Source organism: Apodemus sylvaticus, chromosome 21 (assembly GCF_947179515.1).
Source record: "Apodemus sylvaticus chromosome 21, mApoSyl1.1, whole genome shotgun sequence".
NCBI lineage: Eukaryota > Metazoa > Chordata > Mammalia > Rodentia > Muridae > Apodemus > Apodemus sylvaticus.
This window is the reverse complement of record NC_067492.1, coordinates 7,801-24,292: the sequence shown is the minus strand read 5'-3', so window position 1 is coordinate 24,292 and position 16,492 is coordinate 7,801. Positions and strand designations below refer to the sequence as shown.

The following is a 16,492-nucleotide window of genomic DNA, read 5'->3' as shown; positions in this document are numbered from 1 at the left end:
GAACTTTTCCCCATCCACAAAATGTGTATATAAATATATATGTATCTATATGTGTGTCTGTATGTCTGTCTATATGTATGTACATACATATGTGTCTAGGTATATGTGTATGTGCATAAATATGCACTGCTACTTGTCGAGTTGGAAAGATAGGTGGTCAGGCCTGACCAAAGTGTGTGTGTGTGTGTGTGTGTGTGTGTTTGTGTGTGTGTATGCATATATGCATGCGCGTATGTCTGTATGTTTGAATACTCCCTTTCTACCTTTTCTTTTCTTTTTGGCTTATAAACAGTTTATGAACTCCAAGCCTCTCACCTGGCTAACCAGGAAAGGATCCTTGAGCCAGAGAAAAACCACTAAGACTTCTTCTCTTAATCCCCAGCTGCTATTAATAGGCATTAATTATTGGAAGCCAGAGTTTATTGGCTTTAGAATAGCAAAGGGTTAAAGAAGAAAAATATTACCAAAAGTAAGCTACTTTAGCCCCTCATCCACACTCCCTGCAACTGCCAACACCACTCATTTCAACCTGCAATTGAACCTGGTCCTGTGGCTTGTCTGAGGCAATAAATAACTTAATTTAAAAAAAGAAACACACACACACTACATACTACTCTTGCAAAATACTGGAACTTGGTTCCTACCCTTGCCAGATGGATCACAACAGCCTTTATCCCCAGCACCAGGGGATCTGACACTCTCTACTGAACTCCACAGGCAACTGCACACAGATCTGCACATACCCGCACTCAGATGACCATACACATGGAGAAGAAAGGAAGAAAAGAAGGAAGAAAGGAAGGAAGGAAGGAAGGAAGGAAGGAAGGAAGGAAGGAAGGAAGGAAGGAAGGAAGGAAGGAAAAGAAGGGAGGAAGAAAGAACTGGCTCTTATTCTTCCAATTAAATTTAATACAATGAGTATGTGTTCTGTTTCTGTTCTTTCTCAAGTTCTAGCCAAACAAAAATTAACATAAGATATAAACATACAAAGAGCTTCAGGTGTCTGCTTCGGGATCTGAACAGCCTGGGCCACAGCACTTGGTCTCCAGGAAGTGCAAGAGGCCTGGTGTGCACCCGGAGGCAGACTGGGAGCACACAGCTTGCTCCGGTGGGTCTGCACCACAAAGCTTAGGTTCCAGTCCTGAGGCCACTGGCAGGAGCCTTCATATCTCTGCTTCAGGATCCAGAACAGCCTGGGCTACAACACCACATCTCCAGGCTCTGCAAGAGGCCAGAGGGGCACCCAGGAGGCCGGCTGGGAAGAGTCAGTGTGCTCTGGTGAGTCCAGCAGGCCCCAGGCAGGAGCCTTCACGTGTCTGCTTCGGGATCTGAACAGCCTGGGCCACAGCACCCTGTCTCCAGGCAGTGCAGGAGGTCAGCTGTGCACCAGAGGCCAGCTGGTAAGAGGCAGCTTGCACTGGTGAGTCCAGCATTGACAAGACCAACTAACACCAGTGAGAACTAGATGGCAAAAGGCAAACACAGGAACATCACTAACAGAAATCAAGGCAACAGGGCAGCATCTGAACCCAATACTCCTTTAGCAGCTTGTCCTGGATACCCCATCACACCAGAAAAACAAGATTTGGATTTAAAATCACTGGTCATGATGCTGGTAGAGGAACACATGAAGGACATACTTAAAGAAATTCAGGAGAAAATGAATCAAAAGTTAGAAGCCCTTACAAGGGAAACACAAAAATCATTGAAAGAAATTCAGGAGAATACAAAAGCCAATAAGGAGGAAACGCAAAAATCACTTAAAGAAATGCAGGAGAACTTTGGTCAACAGGCTGAAGTCATAAAAGAGGAAACACAAAAATCTCTTAAAGAATTACAGGAAAGCACAAACAAGAAAGTGAAGGAGCTAAGCAAAACCATCCAGGATCTAAAATCAGAAGTAGAAACAACTAAGAAAACTCAAAGGGAGACAACTTTGGAGATAGAAAACCTTGGGAAGAAATCAGGGGACATAGATGCAAATATCAACAACAGAATACAAGAGATAGAAGGAAGAATCTCAGATGCTGAAAATACCATAGAAACCATGGACTCAACAGTTAAAGAAAATGCAGAATGCAAAAAGCTTGTAACCCAAAACATCCAGGAAATCCAGGACACAATGAGAAGAACAAACCTAAGGATTATAGGCATAGATGAGAATGAAGATTTACAACTTAAAGGGCCAGCAAATATCTTCAATAAAATTATGGAAGAAAACTTTCCTAACCTAAAGAGAGAGATGCCCATGAATATACAAGAAGCCTACAGAATTCCAAACAGACTGGACCAGAACAGAAATACCTCCCATCACATAATAACCAAAACCCCAAATGTACTAAACAAAGAAAGAATATTAAAGGCAGTAAGAAAAGAAGGCCAAGTAACATATAAAGGAAGACCTATCAGAATCACACCAGACTTTTCACCTGAGACTATGAAAGCTAGAAGATCCTGGGCAGATCTCATGCAGACTCTAAGAGAACACAAATGCCAGCCAAAACTACTATACCCAGCAAAACTCTCAATCACCATAGATGGAGAAACTAAGATATTCCATGACAAAACCAAGTTTACCCAATATCTATCCACAAACTCAGCCCTACAAAGGATAATAGGAGGAAAACACCAATACAAGGAGGGAAACTTCACCCTGGAAAAAGCAAAATAGTAACCTTCTCTCATCAAACCCAAAAGAAGTTAACCAATCAAATTTTTAAAATAACATCAAAAATGACAGGAAGTAGCAATAACTATTCCTTAATATCTCTTAACATCAATGGACTCAATGCCCCAATAAAAAGACATAGACTAACCGACTGGATACGTAAAGAGGACCCTACATTTTGCTGCATACAGGAAACACACCTCAGGGTCAAAGACAAACACTACCTTAGAGTAAAAGGCTGGAAGACAATTTTACAAGCAAATGGTCTCAGGAAACAAGCTGGAGTAGCCATTCTAATATCAGATAAAATTGACTTTCAACCCAAAGTCATCAAAAGAGACTCTGAGGGACACTTCTTGCTGGTCAAAGGAAAAATACAACAAGAAGAACTCTCAATCCTGAACATCTATGCTCCAAATGCAAGGGCACCTTCATTCATAAAAGAAACTTTATTAAAACTTAAAGCACACATTGCACATAACACAATAATTGTGGGTGACTTCAACACTGCACTTTCCTCAATGGACTGATCAGGAAAACAGAAACTGAACAGGGACACAATGAAACTAATTGAAGCTTTGGACGAATTAGATTTAACAGATATATATAGAACATTCTATCCTAAAGCAAAAGAAGATACCTTTTTCTCAGCACCTCATGGTACCTTCTCCAAAATCAACCATATAATTGGTCACAAGACAGACCTCAACAAATATAAGAAGATTGAACTAATCCCATGCCTCCTATAAGATCACTATGGAGTAAAAGTGGTCTTCAATAACAACAAAAACAACAGAAAACCCACATACATGTGGAAACTGAACAATATTTTGCTCAATGATGCCTTGGTCAAGGAAGAAATAAAGAAACAAATTAAAGACTTTTTAGAACTTAATGAAAATGAAGACACAACATACCCAAATCTATGGGACACAATGAAAGCAGTGCTAAGAGGAAAACTCATAGCCCTGAGTGCCTCCAAAAAGAAAATGGAGAGAGCATATACTAACAGCTTAATGACACACCTGAAAGCCCTGGAACAAAAAGAAGCTATTTCACCCAGGAGAACTAGAAGGCAGGAAATCATCAAACTCAGGGCCAAAATCAATCAAGTAGAAACAAAGAGAACCATACAAAGAAATCAACAAAACCAGGAGCTGGTTCTTTGAGAAAATCAACAAGATAGATAAACCCTTAGCCAGACTAACTAAAGGACACAGAGACAGTATACAGATTAACAAACTTAGAAATGAAAAGGGAGATATAACAACAGAAACTGAGGAAACTCAAAACATCATTAGATCCTACTACAAAAGCCTATACGCAACACAACTGGAGAATCTGGAGGAAATGGACAGTTTCCTAGACAGATATCCGACACCAAAACTAAATCAGGATCAAATAGATCAACTAAACAGTCCCATAACACCTGAAGAAATAAAAAGAGTCATAGAAAGTCTCCCAACCAAAAAAAGCACGGGACCAGATGGCTTCAGTGCAGAATTCTATCAGGCCTTCATAGAAGACCTAACACCAATACTCTTCAAACTATTCCACAAAATAGAAATGGAAGGAACTCTACCCAACTCATTCTATGAAGCCACAATTACACTGATACCAAAACCACACAAAGATCCAACAAAGAAAGAGAACTTCAGGCCAATTTCCCTTATGAATATTGATGCAAAAATACTGAATAAAATTCTTGCCAACCAAATCCAAGAACACATCAAAACGATCATCCACCATGATCAAGTAGACTTCATCCCAGGGATGCAGAGATGGTTCAATATAAGGAAATCCATCAATGCTATCCACTACATAAACAAACTCAAAGAAAAAGCCATATGATCATCTCATTAGATGCAGGAAAAGCATTTGACAAAATTCAGCATCCTTTCATGCTAAAAGTCTTGGAAAGAACAGGAATTCAAGGCCCATACCTGAACATCGTTAAAGCAATATACAGCAAACTGGTAGCGAACATCAAACTAAACCGAGAGAAACTTGAAGCAATCCCACTAAAATCAGGGACTAGACAAGGCTGTCCTCTCTCTCCATATCTTTTCACTATAGTACTTGGAGTTCTAGCTAGAGCAATTAGACAACATAAAACGGTCAGGGGGCTACAATTTGCAAAGGAAGAAGTCAAATTATCACTATTTGCAGATGACAAGATAGTCTACTTAAGTGACCCGAAAACCTCCACCAGAGAACTCCTACAGCTGATAAACAACTTCAGCAAAGTGGCTGGTTATAAAATCAACTCAAGCAAATCAGTTGCCTTCCTATACTCAAAGGATAAGCAGGCTGAGAAAGAATTTAGGGAAATAACACCCTTCACAATAGCCACAAACAATATAAAGTATCTTGGTGTGACTCTAACCAAACAAGTGAAAGATCTATACAACAAGAACTTCAGGTCTCTGAAGAAAGAAATCAAAGAAGACCCCAGAAAATGGAAAAATCTGCCATGCTCGTGGATTGGCAGGATTAATATCGTTAAAATGGCCATCTTGCCAAAAGCGATCTACAGATTCAATGCAATCCCCATCAAAATCCCAACTCATTTCTTCACAGAGTTAGAAAAAGCAATTCTCAAATTCATCTGGAATAACAAAAAACCCAGGATAGCTAAAACTATTCTCAACAACAAAAGAAATTCTGGGGGAATCAGTATCCCTGACTTCAAGCAATACTACAGAGCAATAGTGTTAAAAACTGCATGGTATTGGCACAGTGACAGACAAGTGGACCAATGGAATAGAATTGAAGATCCAGAAATGAATCCACACATCTATGGTCACTTGATCTTCGACAAAGGAGCTGAAAACATCCAGTGGAAAAAAGATAGCCTTTTCAACAAATGGTGCTGGTTCAATTGGAGGTCAGCATGCAGAAGAATGCGAATTAATCCATTCGTATCTCCATGTACTAAACTTCACTCCAAGTGGATCAAGGACCTCCATGTAAAACCAGACACACTGAAACTAATAGAAAAGAAACTGGGGAAGACCCTTGAGGACATGGGCACAGGGGAAAAGTTCCTGAACAGATCACCAATAGCTTATGCTCTAAGATCAAGAATTGACAAATGGGACCTCATAAAATTACAAAGTTTCTGTAAGGCAAAGGACACTGTTAAAAGGACAAAACAGCAGCCATCAAATTGGGAATGGATATTCACCAACCCTACATCTGATAGAGGGCTAATATCCAATATATACAAAGAACTCAAGAAGTTAGACCCCAGGGAAACAAATAACCCTATTAAAAATGAGGTACAGATCTAAACAAAGAATTTTCACCTGAAGAAATTCGGATGGCCAAGAGGCACCTTAAGAAGTGCTCAGCATCATTAGTCATTAGGGAAATGCAGATCAAAACAACCCTGAGATTTCACCTTATACCAGTCAGAATGGCTAAGGTCAAAAACTCAGGAGACAGCAGGTGTTGGCAAGGATGTAGAGAAAGAGGAACACTCCTCCACTGCTGGTGGGGCTGTAAGATGGTACAAACACTTTGGAAATCAGTCTGGTGGTTCTTCAGAAAACTGGACATGACACTTCCGGAGGACCCTGCTATACCTCTCCTGGGCATATACCCAAAGGATTCCCCGACATGCAATAAAGACACATGCTCCATTATGTTCATAGCAGCCTTATTTATAATAGCCAGAAGCTGGAAAGAACCCAGATGCCCCTCAAAGGAGGAATGGATACAGAAAATGTGGTATATTTACACAGTGGATACTACTCAGCAATTAGAAACAATGAATTCACACAATTTTTAGGCAAATGGTTTGATCTGGAAAATATCATCCTAAGTGAGGTAACCCAATCACAAAAGAATACACATGGAATGCAATGTCTGATAAGTAGATATTAATTAGCCCAGAAGCCCTGAATACCCAAGACACAAATCGCATAACAAATGACTCCCATGAAGAAGTATAGAGAGGGTCCTGATCCTGGAAAGGATTGATCTAGCATTGGAGGGGAATATAAGGACAGAGAAAAGGGAGGGAAGTGATTGGAGAATGGATGGAGAGAAGAAGGTTTATGGGATATATGGGGAGGGGGGAATCTGGGAAAGGGGAAATCATTTGGAATGTAAACAAAGAATAAAGAAAATAAAAATATTAAAAAAAAAGATAGATAGACATCAAGTCAAATAATGTCAGAAGGGAAATAGATCACTGCATGCTAATAAAAAATAATCTATCAACAAGATATAATAGCAATATATGCTGATTATCTCTGTACCGAATTTAACAAAAAAATTTACGAAGAATGAAGAGACAGATAGTACCAGATATACCATTCCTGGGTATATACCCAAAGGAACCTAAGTGAGTACACCAGAGACATACATCCATGTTCATTCTAGTAACTACTGCCATTAGCCCAGTTATGGAATCAGCTTACATGTCCATAAATAGTTTAATGGATAAAGAAACTGTGGTGTGGAAGATCCTGCTATACCACTCCTGGGCATATACCCAGAGGATTCCCCACCATGTAATAAGGATACATGCTCTACTATGTTCATAGCAGCCCTATTTATAATTGCCAGATGCTGGAAAGAACCCAGGTATCCCTCAACAGAAGAGTGGATGCAAAAAATGTGGTATATCTACACAATGGAGTACTATTCAGCCATTAGAAACAATGAATTCATGAAATTCTTAGGCAAATGGATGGAGCTAGAGAACATCATACTAAGTGAGGTAACGCAGACTCAAAAGGTGAATCATGGTATGCACTCACTAATAAGTGGTTATTAACCTAGAAAACTGGAATACCCAAAACATAATCCACACATCAAATGAGGTACAAGAAGAAAGGAGGAGTGGCCCCTTGTTCTGGAAAGACTCAGTGAAGCAGTATTCGGCAAAACCAGAACGGGGAAGTGGGAAGGGGTGGGTGGGAGGACAGGGGAAGAGAAGGGGGCTTACGGGACTTTCGGGGAGTGGGGGGCTAGAAAAGGGGAAATCATTTGAAATGTAAATAAAAAATTATATCGAATAAAAAATAAAAAAGAAAGAAAAAACATAAGAATAATAAAATCGTCATTCTTCATAAATTCTGTGAGTCTACATGAGTTTTCTCATTTGAAAAATAAAAAAAAAGAAACTGTGGTGTGTGTGTGTGTGTGTGTGTGTGTGTGTGTGTGTATGTATGTGTGTTTTAAAATGAGATGTGGATGTAAACAAGTTTAATAGAGGTGATTATTACTAAAGTAAGCCCATATAAACTCTTGGTTGTCACTAAGGAATTGTTAACTGCAACTAGATTGTACCAACTAAATGCCTAAAAGTAGCATAATTAGTGCTAACCTCAATGCCTTTTTTTCTTGAGAGTATTCTTAATAATATCAATAAAAAACTCTCTGTCTCTAGATTTACTTTGTCCCATGCTGATTTACATTGATGCTAGCAGTAGTTGTTGGAATCTCCCCTGATAACTACAAACTATTTACACTTAACAGGAACAGTACAAGATAGCAGGCCAGTGCTTAATACTAGCCAATAAAACTACTTAAGTGACAGACAGCTATGTATTTATCAATAACCTACTAGATGCCTTCTTTCAGGCCAAACACATAGATTTAACTCTTAGAGCTAAATAATTATCAGCAACCGATCAGAGTGTCTTCTTTCAGGCTAGGGGTGGGGGTTGGGGTGGGGGTGGGGTGGAGTGGGGTAGTGTGGCCTTTTTTCAGGCCTGGAATTGCTTTCTTTCAGAGGAGGGGGAATGATTCATTTCACGCAGGGGTGCTTTCTTTCAATCAGGGGTGCTTTCATTTCAAGCCACACAGATTTAGATTATTCACCTGTCCTTAACTGATTTTCACTAATCAGTGGGCTAACTAAGCCCTAGGTCCTAGCCTATCTTCTATAATCTTCTGAGGCCAGAAACTGTAGCTTCTGGGATTTAGCACCTCTTCCTCAAACTGCTAAAGATTAGGTAAATTGTCTTTGTACTGTCTCCGCAGGAACTGCTGGGCTCTTTCAGCCTGCTAGTCAGAAGCCACAGGGAGAAAAATGGGAGACTTGGAGAGGTGGTTAATAAGTTTATTACTAAGTTGTAAAAGGTTTCCTTTGAAAGCTATCTAAGGGGAAAAGCAGAAAAATCCTAAGTGGGAAAGGGAAAAATTCTTCTAGGTGGGGAAAGGTAAAAAGTGAGGGAGAGAGTAAGAGAGAAGGTGAAAGAGGGAGAGAGAGAGAAAAAAAAGTTTCTCTCTTTTGACTTCAGTACTTATACATCTTTCAGAATACATGATCTCACATGTTACAAAGTTCATCACAAGTTCACACAAAAATCAAACCAATAAATTGAAATAGAAGTTTACAACAGAGAATGTTTGCCTGCATATCCATTAGGATATCTATATCCATATCTACCTCAATATCTATCACTTGTCTTTCACAAGTTCTTTGAAAGTTTAAAATCATAACTAAGTTATAAGTGAAGTTTTGTATAGATAAACCCAGTCAATATTTTATCTTTTGTTCTAGCACCAATAATAAATTCTAGTTCCCTTTTTATGACCTTTGGTTAATTGTACAACCTCTTGGAATGTGCTCTGAGTAGGAGAAAGTTTGGTTGCCATCTAAGTTAACTTAGATTAACTTGTGACATTTGGGAGACTGGCAGAGTTCTCACTGCAGTTTTGACTATCAGATAAGGACATAGTAGCAGTCCCATTATAAAAGAGCTTAATAATCATAGATATAATTTTAATAATTCTTATAGGATCATCATTAAAACTTAAGTCATCTATTTGTCTACATAGCCATCACTAAGGCAGTACATCTTCGTGGATCTGCAGACATCTGCCCCAAAGGGATGTGCGATTACTTATTGATATGTTATATTATATATGTTTAATAATAACAGGAAAAGCATATTAATAGCAGGAAGCTTTCCTAAAATTAGTCCCACACAGCCTTGCTTAATGAGGGTTCATTCAAGGCAGGCCATTTCAGGATGATCACAAGCTAGTATATTAGCTTGTCCCATTATGGCTCCCGACAATTTTTGAGCATAAGAAAACTACTATAAGATGTAAGGGACAAGAACCTTGGTTGTGTAAAAGAAGAACAATTCATGCAGTTATCCTCATCCAATATGAATGAATACTGTAAGGTTTCAGTGATAAAAAGCATTTCCACTTGTGGTGCTGAATGTAAAGCAGGGATGCACTAAATTAATATGATAATATAGTATTTAACAAGTTTTAGTACTAAAAGTTCTTATAGAAGAATAAAATAGTCGCACCAAGTAAGCATTTATGGAAAAGATAGACTAATATAGTACTGATTGTTTTTTGCTTTTTTGGGTTTTTTTTTTTTTTTTTGAAAAGCATGTTCATTTATTGAAAAAGGAAGTAAAGGGCTGGAGAGATGGCTCAGTGGTTAAGAGCACCGACTGCTCTTCCAGGGATCCTGAGTTCAATTCCCAGCAACCACACAGTGGCTCACCACCATCTGTAATGGGATCTGATGCCCTCTTCTAGTGTGTCTGAAGAGAGCAATGGTGTACTCAAAAAAAAAAAAAGTTCTAAAAAAAATCCGAATGGGATTTTTAAAAAAAAAAAAAAAAAGAAAGAAAAAAAAAGAAAGAGAGAAAGAAAGAAAGAAAGAAAGAAAGAAAGAAAGAAAGAAAGAAAGAAAGAGGAAGTAAAAACATTTTATGATAAAATTGAAGATTTATATGGAAAATATTTCTGATAAAATAGAAGAGATACACAGAAAAACATGTTAAATTTGACAATTTTTATGGAAAATTAAAGAGTGGTAGATATAAAAACATTGCTAAATTAATTAAAAAGGAAGTAGAAGCAATTTATGATAGAATTGAAGATTTATATGGAAAATATTTCTGATAAATTGTAGAAAAATGTTAAAATTGAAGATTATCGTGGACATTTTTATATAGATATAATAATGGTAGGCATAAAAGTATTCCTAAGTTGACTGAAAGTGAAATTATAAACGTTTTCTGATAAAGTTGAAGATTTACATGGAAAATATTTCTGATAAAATTGAAGAAATATATAGAAAAACATGCTAAAATTGAAGATTATCATGGAAAATTATACAGATAAAATGATAGGCATAAAAATAATTCAAAGTCAATTGAAAGTGGAATTATAAACATTTTCAGGCAAAATTGCAGATTTACATGGAAATTATTTCTGATAAAATTCAAGAAATATATAGAAAAACATGTTAAAATTGACTATTTCATGGAAAATTATACAGATAAAATGGTAGACATAAAAACCTTTCTAAATTAATTGAAGGTGGAATTGAAAACATTTTGTGATAAAAATCAGAGATTTACATGAAAAACATTTTTATAAAATATAAGGAATATATAGAAAAACATGTTAAATGGTGGACGGTGGTAGCAGGCTGATCTCTGAGTTCAAGGCCAGCCTGGTCTACAAAGTGAGTTCCAGGACATCCAGGACTACACAGTGAAATCCTGTCTCGGGAAAAAAAAAAAAAGAAAGAAAGAAAGAAAGAAAAACATGTTAAAATTGAAGATTATCATGAAAAGTAATGCAGATAAAATGGTAAACATTAAAAAACATTACAAAATTAATTGAAAGAGGAATTACAAACATTTTCTGATAAAATTGAAGATTTACATGAAAAATACTTTGTTTTAAAGTACTAGAGTTACAAATGAACATAAATGATAATCGAGTGATACTTTATTGTCTAGCCACAGAATGACCAGTGTGGGTTGCATGCATCCCAGCATAGCTGTGAATGTGATGACAAGATCATCATGTCAGTGTTGCTTTCTGTTGCTGCTATAAAACACTGGCCAAAGCAGCCTGGGAAGGAAAAGGTTTATTTGGCTTACATGTCCTGATCACTGAGGGAAGTCAGGACAGGAACTCAAGCAGGGATAAAGGCAGGAGCCAGGGAGGAAACTGCTTACTGTCTTGCTTGCTGCTTTTGCTCAGCTAGCTTCCTTGGACCTCCTACCTATGGGTGGCACCACCCACAATGGGCTGAAGCCTACTCTATTAACCATTGATCCAGAAAATGCCCACAGGAATGCCCACAGGCCAATTTGATGAAGGCATTTCTTCAGTTGAGGCTCTCTCTCCCCAGGTGACTCTAGTTTGTATCAAAAGGACAAAAACTAAATATCACATTGTGAAAAGATCAGGCATCCTGGTAAAGCAAACCTTTCTGAAGATTATTATCCAAAAGATGAGTTTGAGTTTACTGTTTACAACTTTATTTTATTTTATTTTGTTTTATTTTATTTTATTTACTTTAAGTGTATGGTTGTTTTGTCTGTGTGTCATGTGTGTGCAATGCCCTCAGAGGCTAAAAATTTGCTCTAGATCCCTTGGAGCTGAAGTCACCAGCAGTTGTGAGCTACCATGTAGATGATGTAAATGTAAATTCTGAGTCTTTGGGAAGGACATTCAGTGCTCAACTAGTTAGCCATATCTTCAGCATCCCCTAAATTTACAATTTTCAAGTTGTAAATTGTGGTTTTGGTTGTCCTCAACTGTGATCTCTGGTTTGAAAGTTATAAGAGCCCAGCCTTTCTATCACAAATTGGTTATCTATCTACGAATATTAGTTGCTCTGCATGGCTCAGGAAGAGCATGCTCTGGAACTGAAAGCCATGATACTGAGAATCCTGCCCAGGTATATATACAACATAGAGAGTATCAAATATTTTATATAAAGATATTTTATAAACTTCCCTGAAATACACAAGAAACCCAAATAAGTAAATTGTGGTTAAAAACCAAACATGCTCAATAAAACACAGACATGTATGTATCAACCTCATTGATTATTAAATTTCACTTTAACAATAGATGTGTCTCACCTACAATTTTGATAAAACTTAAGGAAGAGATATATCTAATGCTTTTGGGTATAAGCCAAGTGTACAATCTTTCCCATATTTATATCAGCATGAACTATTTTTTGAAAGAAAATATTCATTGAAATTCTTGGGGAAATGTAACCATTTCATTTATCAAGTTTATTTCTAATACTTTTTCCTAAGGAAAAAATGCTCACAAACCTTCAATTAAAGTGTAATGAATTTTAATAGTAAAAGGTTTGAAATGACCAAATGTTCACTGGTAAAATATTCAAAAATTTGAAAATGTCATTTTACTAAATATATTCTGATACCTATTTTGTGACTATATATTTTTGACGTAAAAATATAACATTTTGAATAAAAAGACAATATTATATGTGTATAACATAATATAGTATATGTGCCATCAAATGTATATCCATAAACATACCAAAGAATACATATATTGAGTAATTTTTCTATGTAATGAGGGAGCTTTTTTGCTGTGAATTTTCTTTTTCAAATTTTTCTTTGTAGAACAAATTCTGATACTTGGTATATTAAACACCCCCACCCCATTAGAGGTCTTTTTAGAGTGTCATTGTTTATCATGACCTTGAACACGTTATTGCAACTTGGGAAAATGCCTAGGCTTTATTTTAAGGAGATAAAAGTGGAAAATGCTTTTTAAACCTTTTTCCAACATGCAAATAGCTTTTATTAATTCTAATTATAAAGCTGTTGAATTATAGCAGATGGTTTAACTTAATTTCATCAGGTCAGTTAGAGATAATGTATATGTCAGTGTGTATAGATTCCTGTTGTATGAGCATTTTAGAGGGAAATGTGACTTAAAAAGGACAAACTGATTTCTTACAATCAGGAAGCTGAAAGAAATAAGACTCAAGTCGACAGTGTCTTACATCAAAAGACGGAGATGTTTAAAGAAGAAAAGAATAAAACAAAATTGGACCGGGGTCACAGTAAATCAAAGGTTAAGGGTGAAGATACAAAAGATTCCTTACCAAAGAAGAGTGACATACAGTCGAGTGAACAAAGGAAGGATCAGGTGAGGAAGAAAATGACCAAAGCAGTTGGTATATGATTTACAGTAATTTTTCCTATCTTTCTTACTTTATTTGTATAAATTACTTTTTATTTATTTAGAGTGTTGATTTTTACCCTTTAGATGTATGGATTCATTGTCATCTGAAATACCAACTATGTTATCAATTTTTGTGATGATTTAAGGATATTTTTTAGAACAGGAAGAAAATAATGTTTTAAAAACTAAAGATATACTGTTTAAAATGGATAAAATCCAATATAAATGCAAAATTTTAGAGAAGAATCCTAAAAAATATTTTATTTTGTTCCTGTTACACTGTGGATTCAGAAGCTTTACCCCTCCCTAACCCAAAATATGCTTTCTTAAATGCTTTGTTAGGTCTGATCCTTTCCTGGGATCTGAGCCTCTTCTTTAATTAGCCTGCAGGTCTTTGTGCATACTCACAATGATATTTATGTTATATACTAAAGTGTACTTTCTACTGTAGTCACACAGGTTTTCTGTTAGTCAGTGGAAAGTACTATGTATTCTATCATGTTCAGGTTCTTCCTAGTTTGTTCCTTGTACACATTTTCCCCCTATTTTCTAAAGTTTTTCTAGTTAAAGAAAAAGAGATGAAGAATTAAATGTATAATTTCATTTAGTTATTGTTATCTTTATAATAAATTCCCAAAGAACTTCATGTCCCAGACAGCATACATGATTATCTTAATTTATAGACTAGGATCCAGGAGTGTACTCAGCTGAAAGTTGTAACAGTGCCAGGAAAATGTCATAGAAGGCTGTCTATAAAAGTCTTTCTTCCCAACCTTACAACAGCTGGAAAAACAACAATGAAGCTACAAAGTCAGAGAAATATGAGACACACAAATATAAGACATGCCTGATCTTGGAATTGACATGTCCTCAATCTAACCATATCCTCTGCATTGGAAAAGCTTCATTTTCTAATGAATTGTTGGTTATGGCAAGACCATACACGAGAAGGCAAAATCACTGGCATGAATACCAGGCTGAGAGCATGCTCATCAGTTGAGAGGCTGCATGCTGAAAACAGAGTCAGTGAAATTGGGAAAACTAATAAATTTATCAGTTTAGCTTACAATACTCAACAGGAAGAGCCATGAAAAATTAAAATTTGAGGTAAGGGAGTAAGTCTAATTTTGTAGAAAACAAGCAATGAATTGATAAAATAGGTAAATTATTCTCCTTTATTAAGCCCACAGTTTAAAAGTAGTTTGTGTATATGTTACTCCTGTTTCTGTTAAAGTCACTATCTTGGTATTCCAGTACTCTTGGCTGACTGTGGCACTGTTGTTGTCCAGGTTAAATTTTGTGTCTGATCTAAGACATCAGATCTTGAATCTTGATTTCACATAGGTCTTGTTACCATCCATGTCAGGAGATAAAAATATAAAAACAAACAGCAATAAAGGAAAAATATGGCATCTATGCTACTGAATGTTAACTTCTGTTAAATAAAAACTATTGTGTGATCTCATCAATATGATGGCAAAAAGAGCAGCTGACTTACAATGCAGCTTAAATTAAGTAAGGGGCCAGTATTGCTATTATTTCAGCCAGGAACTGAACATGTGGTAATACTTTAAAGAATGAATAAGTATAAAATGACATAATGTTCAGGAACCACTTATAAGTTTTTAACACTATGTAACACTGTACTGTGTGGTTTTGCTGGTGCTTTTTAGCTCAGCCATAGTTCTCTGGATGGTTGTATGAAAATCCATTGTGACATATTAGTGTATTGCTACTCCTGCAACAAACAGAAAATGTGAACTGGCTCTACCATACAAGCTCAACATTGAGAGTAGACCAGGGTCAGTGTCTGTTGGAGAGAGTTATCTGCTGACATTTATGTGTCCAGGCATATAGAATCTTTACCATTGTACTAAGTGTCAACATCTATGTTACAGAAAAATACCTATTATTGTTGAAAGGAATTTGTCTATTAATAAAAACATACTTATTGGGCACAGGTTTCAGTTTGATCAAATACCTCAATAAATTTTCCAGTATGCATTCTTAATATATATTTTAAATTATGTTTTTAAAACACCATTGTTGGTGCATTAGCATAATTAACTATATCAAGTGTATTTAAAATAATATAGGTATAGATATTTTTAAAATAATTTTGATCTACTAAAATTATATTTTAAAAACCCTGTAGACTTTTAATTAAAAAATACAATTTCAGTACCAACTATTTATTAATTTCAACCTATGCCAAATATAATTTCTCAGCTTTTGTAATATATTTGTCTTATATGACTGTCATATTGAGAAAACCATTTTGATAGCCTGGAATGATGCATGCCTCACTTGAGAGGTCAAGACAGACAGATCTCTATGAATTCAAGACAAGTTTGGTCAACCTAAGTTTCAGGCTGGCCAAAGCTTCAGAGTTGAGAACCTATCTCAACAACAAAAAAGTAGGATGGGGCAGGAAATTTGCGTTGAATATATTTTATGTGACTCATTTTAAACATTGTATATGTATTTGTTATTTTATCTTATTACAGATCTCATCTGATCAAAGTAAAAGGTCAGTTGGTGAAAGGTAAAACAGTTTTTATTTGTTCTGGGTTTTCACAGTTTTATTACTTATACACCTAAGAGAAAAATTAGCAAACCAAGTATTTTTATCATCACTTGCTTTCATGCTCTTAGACAACTAACTTTTAATATGAAATGTTTGAAACTTTAGATGTCAAAAAATTGGAAATTAGGGGGAATTAAAAATTCAAAAGTTTAAAATACCTTTAAATTAAGAATTAGATTTAAACTGTGATTAGACTTCTAAAGTGATACTGAGTTATTATTAATTTAGTTATTAAAATACAGGACCTAGATCTGTAAACAACTCAAGATTCTGTC

General features: G+C 36.0%; 1 protein-coding gene across 2 annotated transcripts in view; it reads left to right on the top strand.

Moving 5' to 3' along the window:
• Window positions 1–16,179, top strand: part of LOC127671876 (coiled-coil domain-containing protein 7-like) — a 68,710-nt gene extending 52,531 nt beyond the window's left edge. For both annotated transcript variants that reach the window (XM_052166945.1, XM_052166944.1), the window contains 2 exons: window positions 13,409–13,594; window positions 16,138–16,179. In XM_052166945.1, coding sequence (XP_052022905.1) covers window positions 13,409–13,594; window positions 16,138–16,179 — 228 coding nt within the window. The remainder of the gene's footprint in view (window positions 1–13,408; window positions 13,595–16,137) is intronic.
• Window positions 16,180–16,492: the final 313 nt, after the last annotated feature.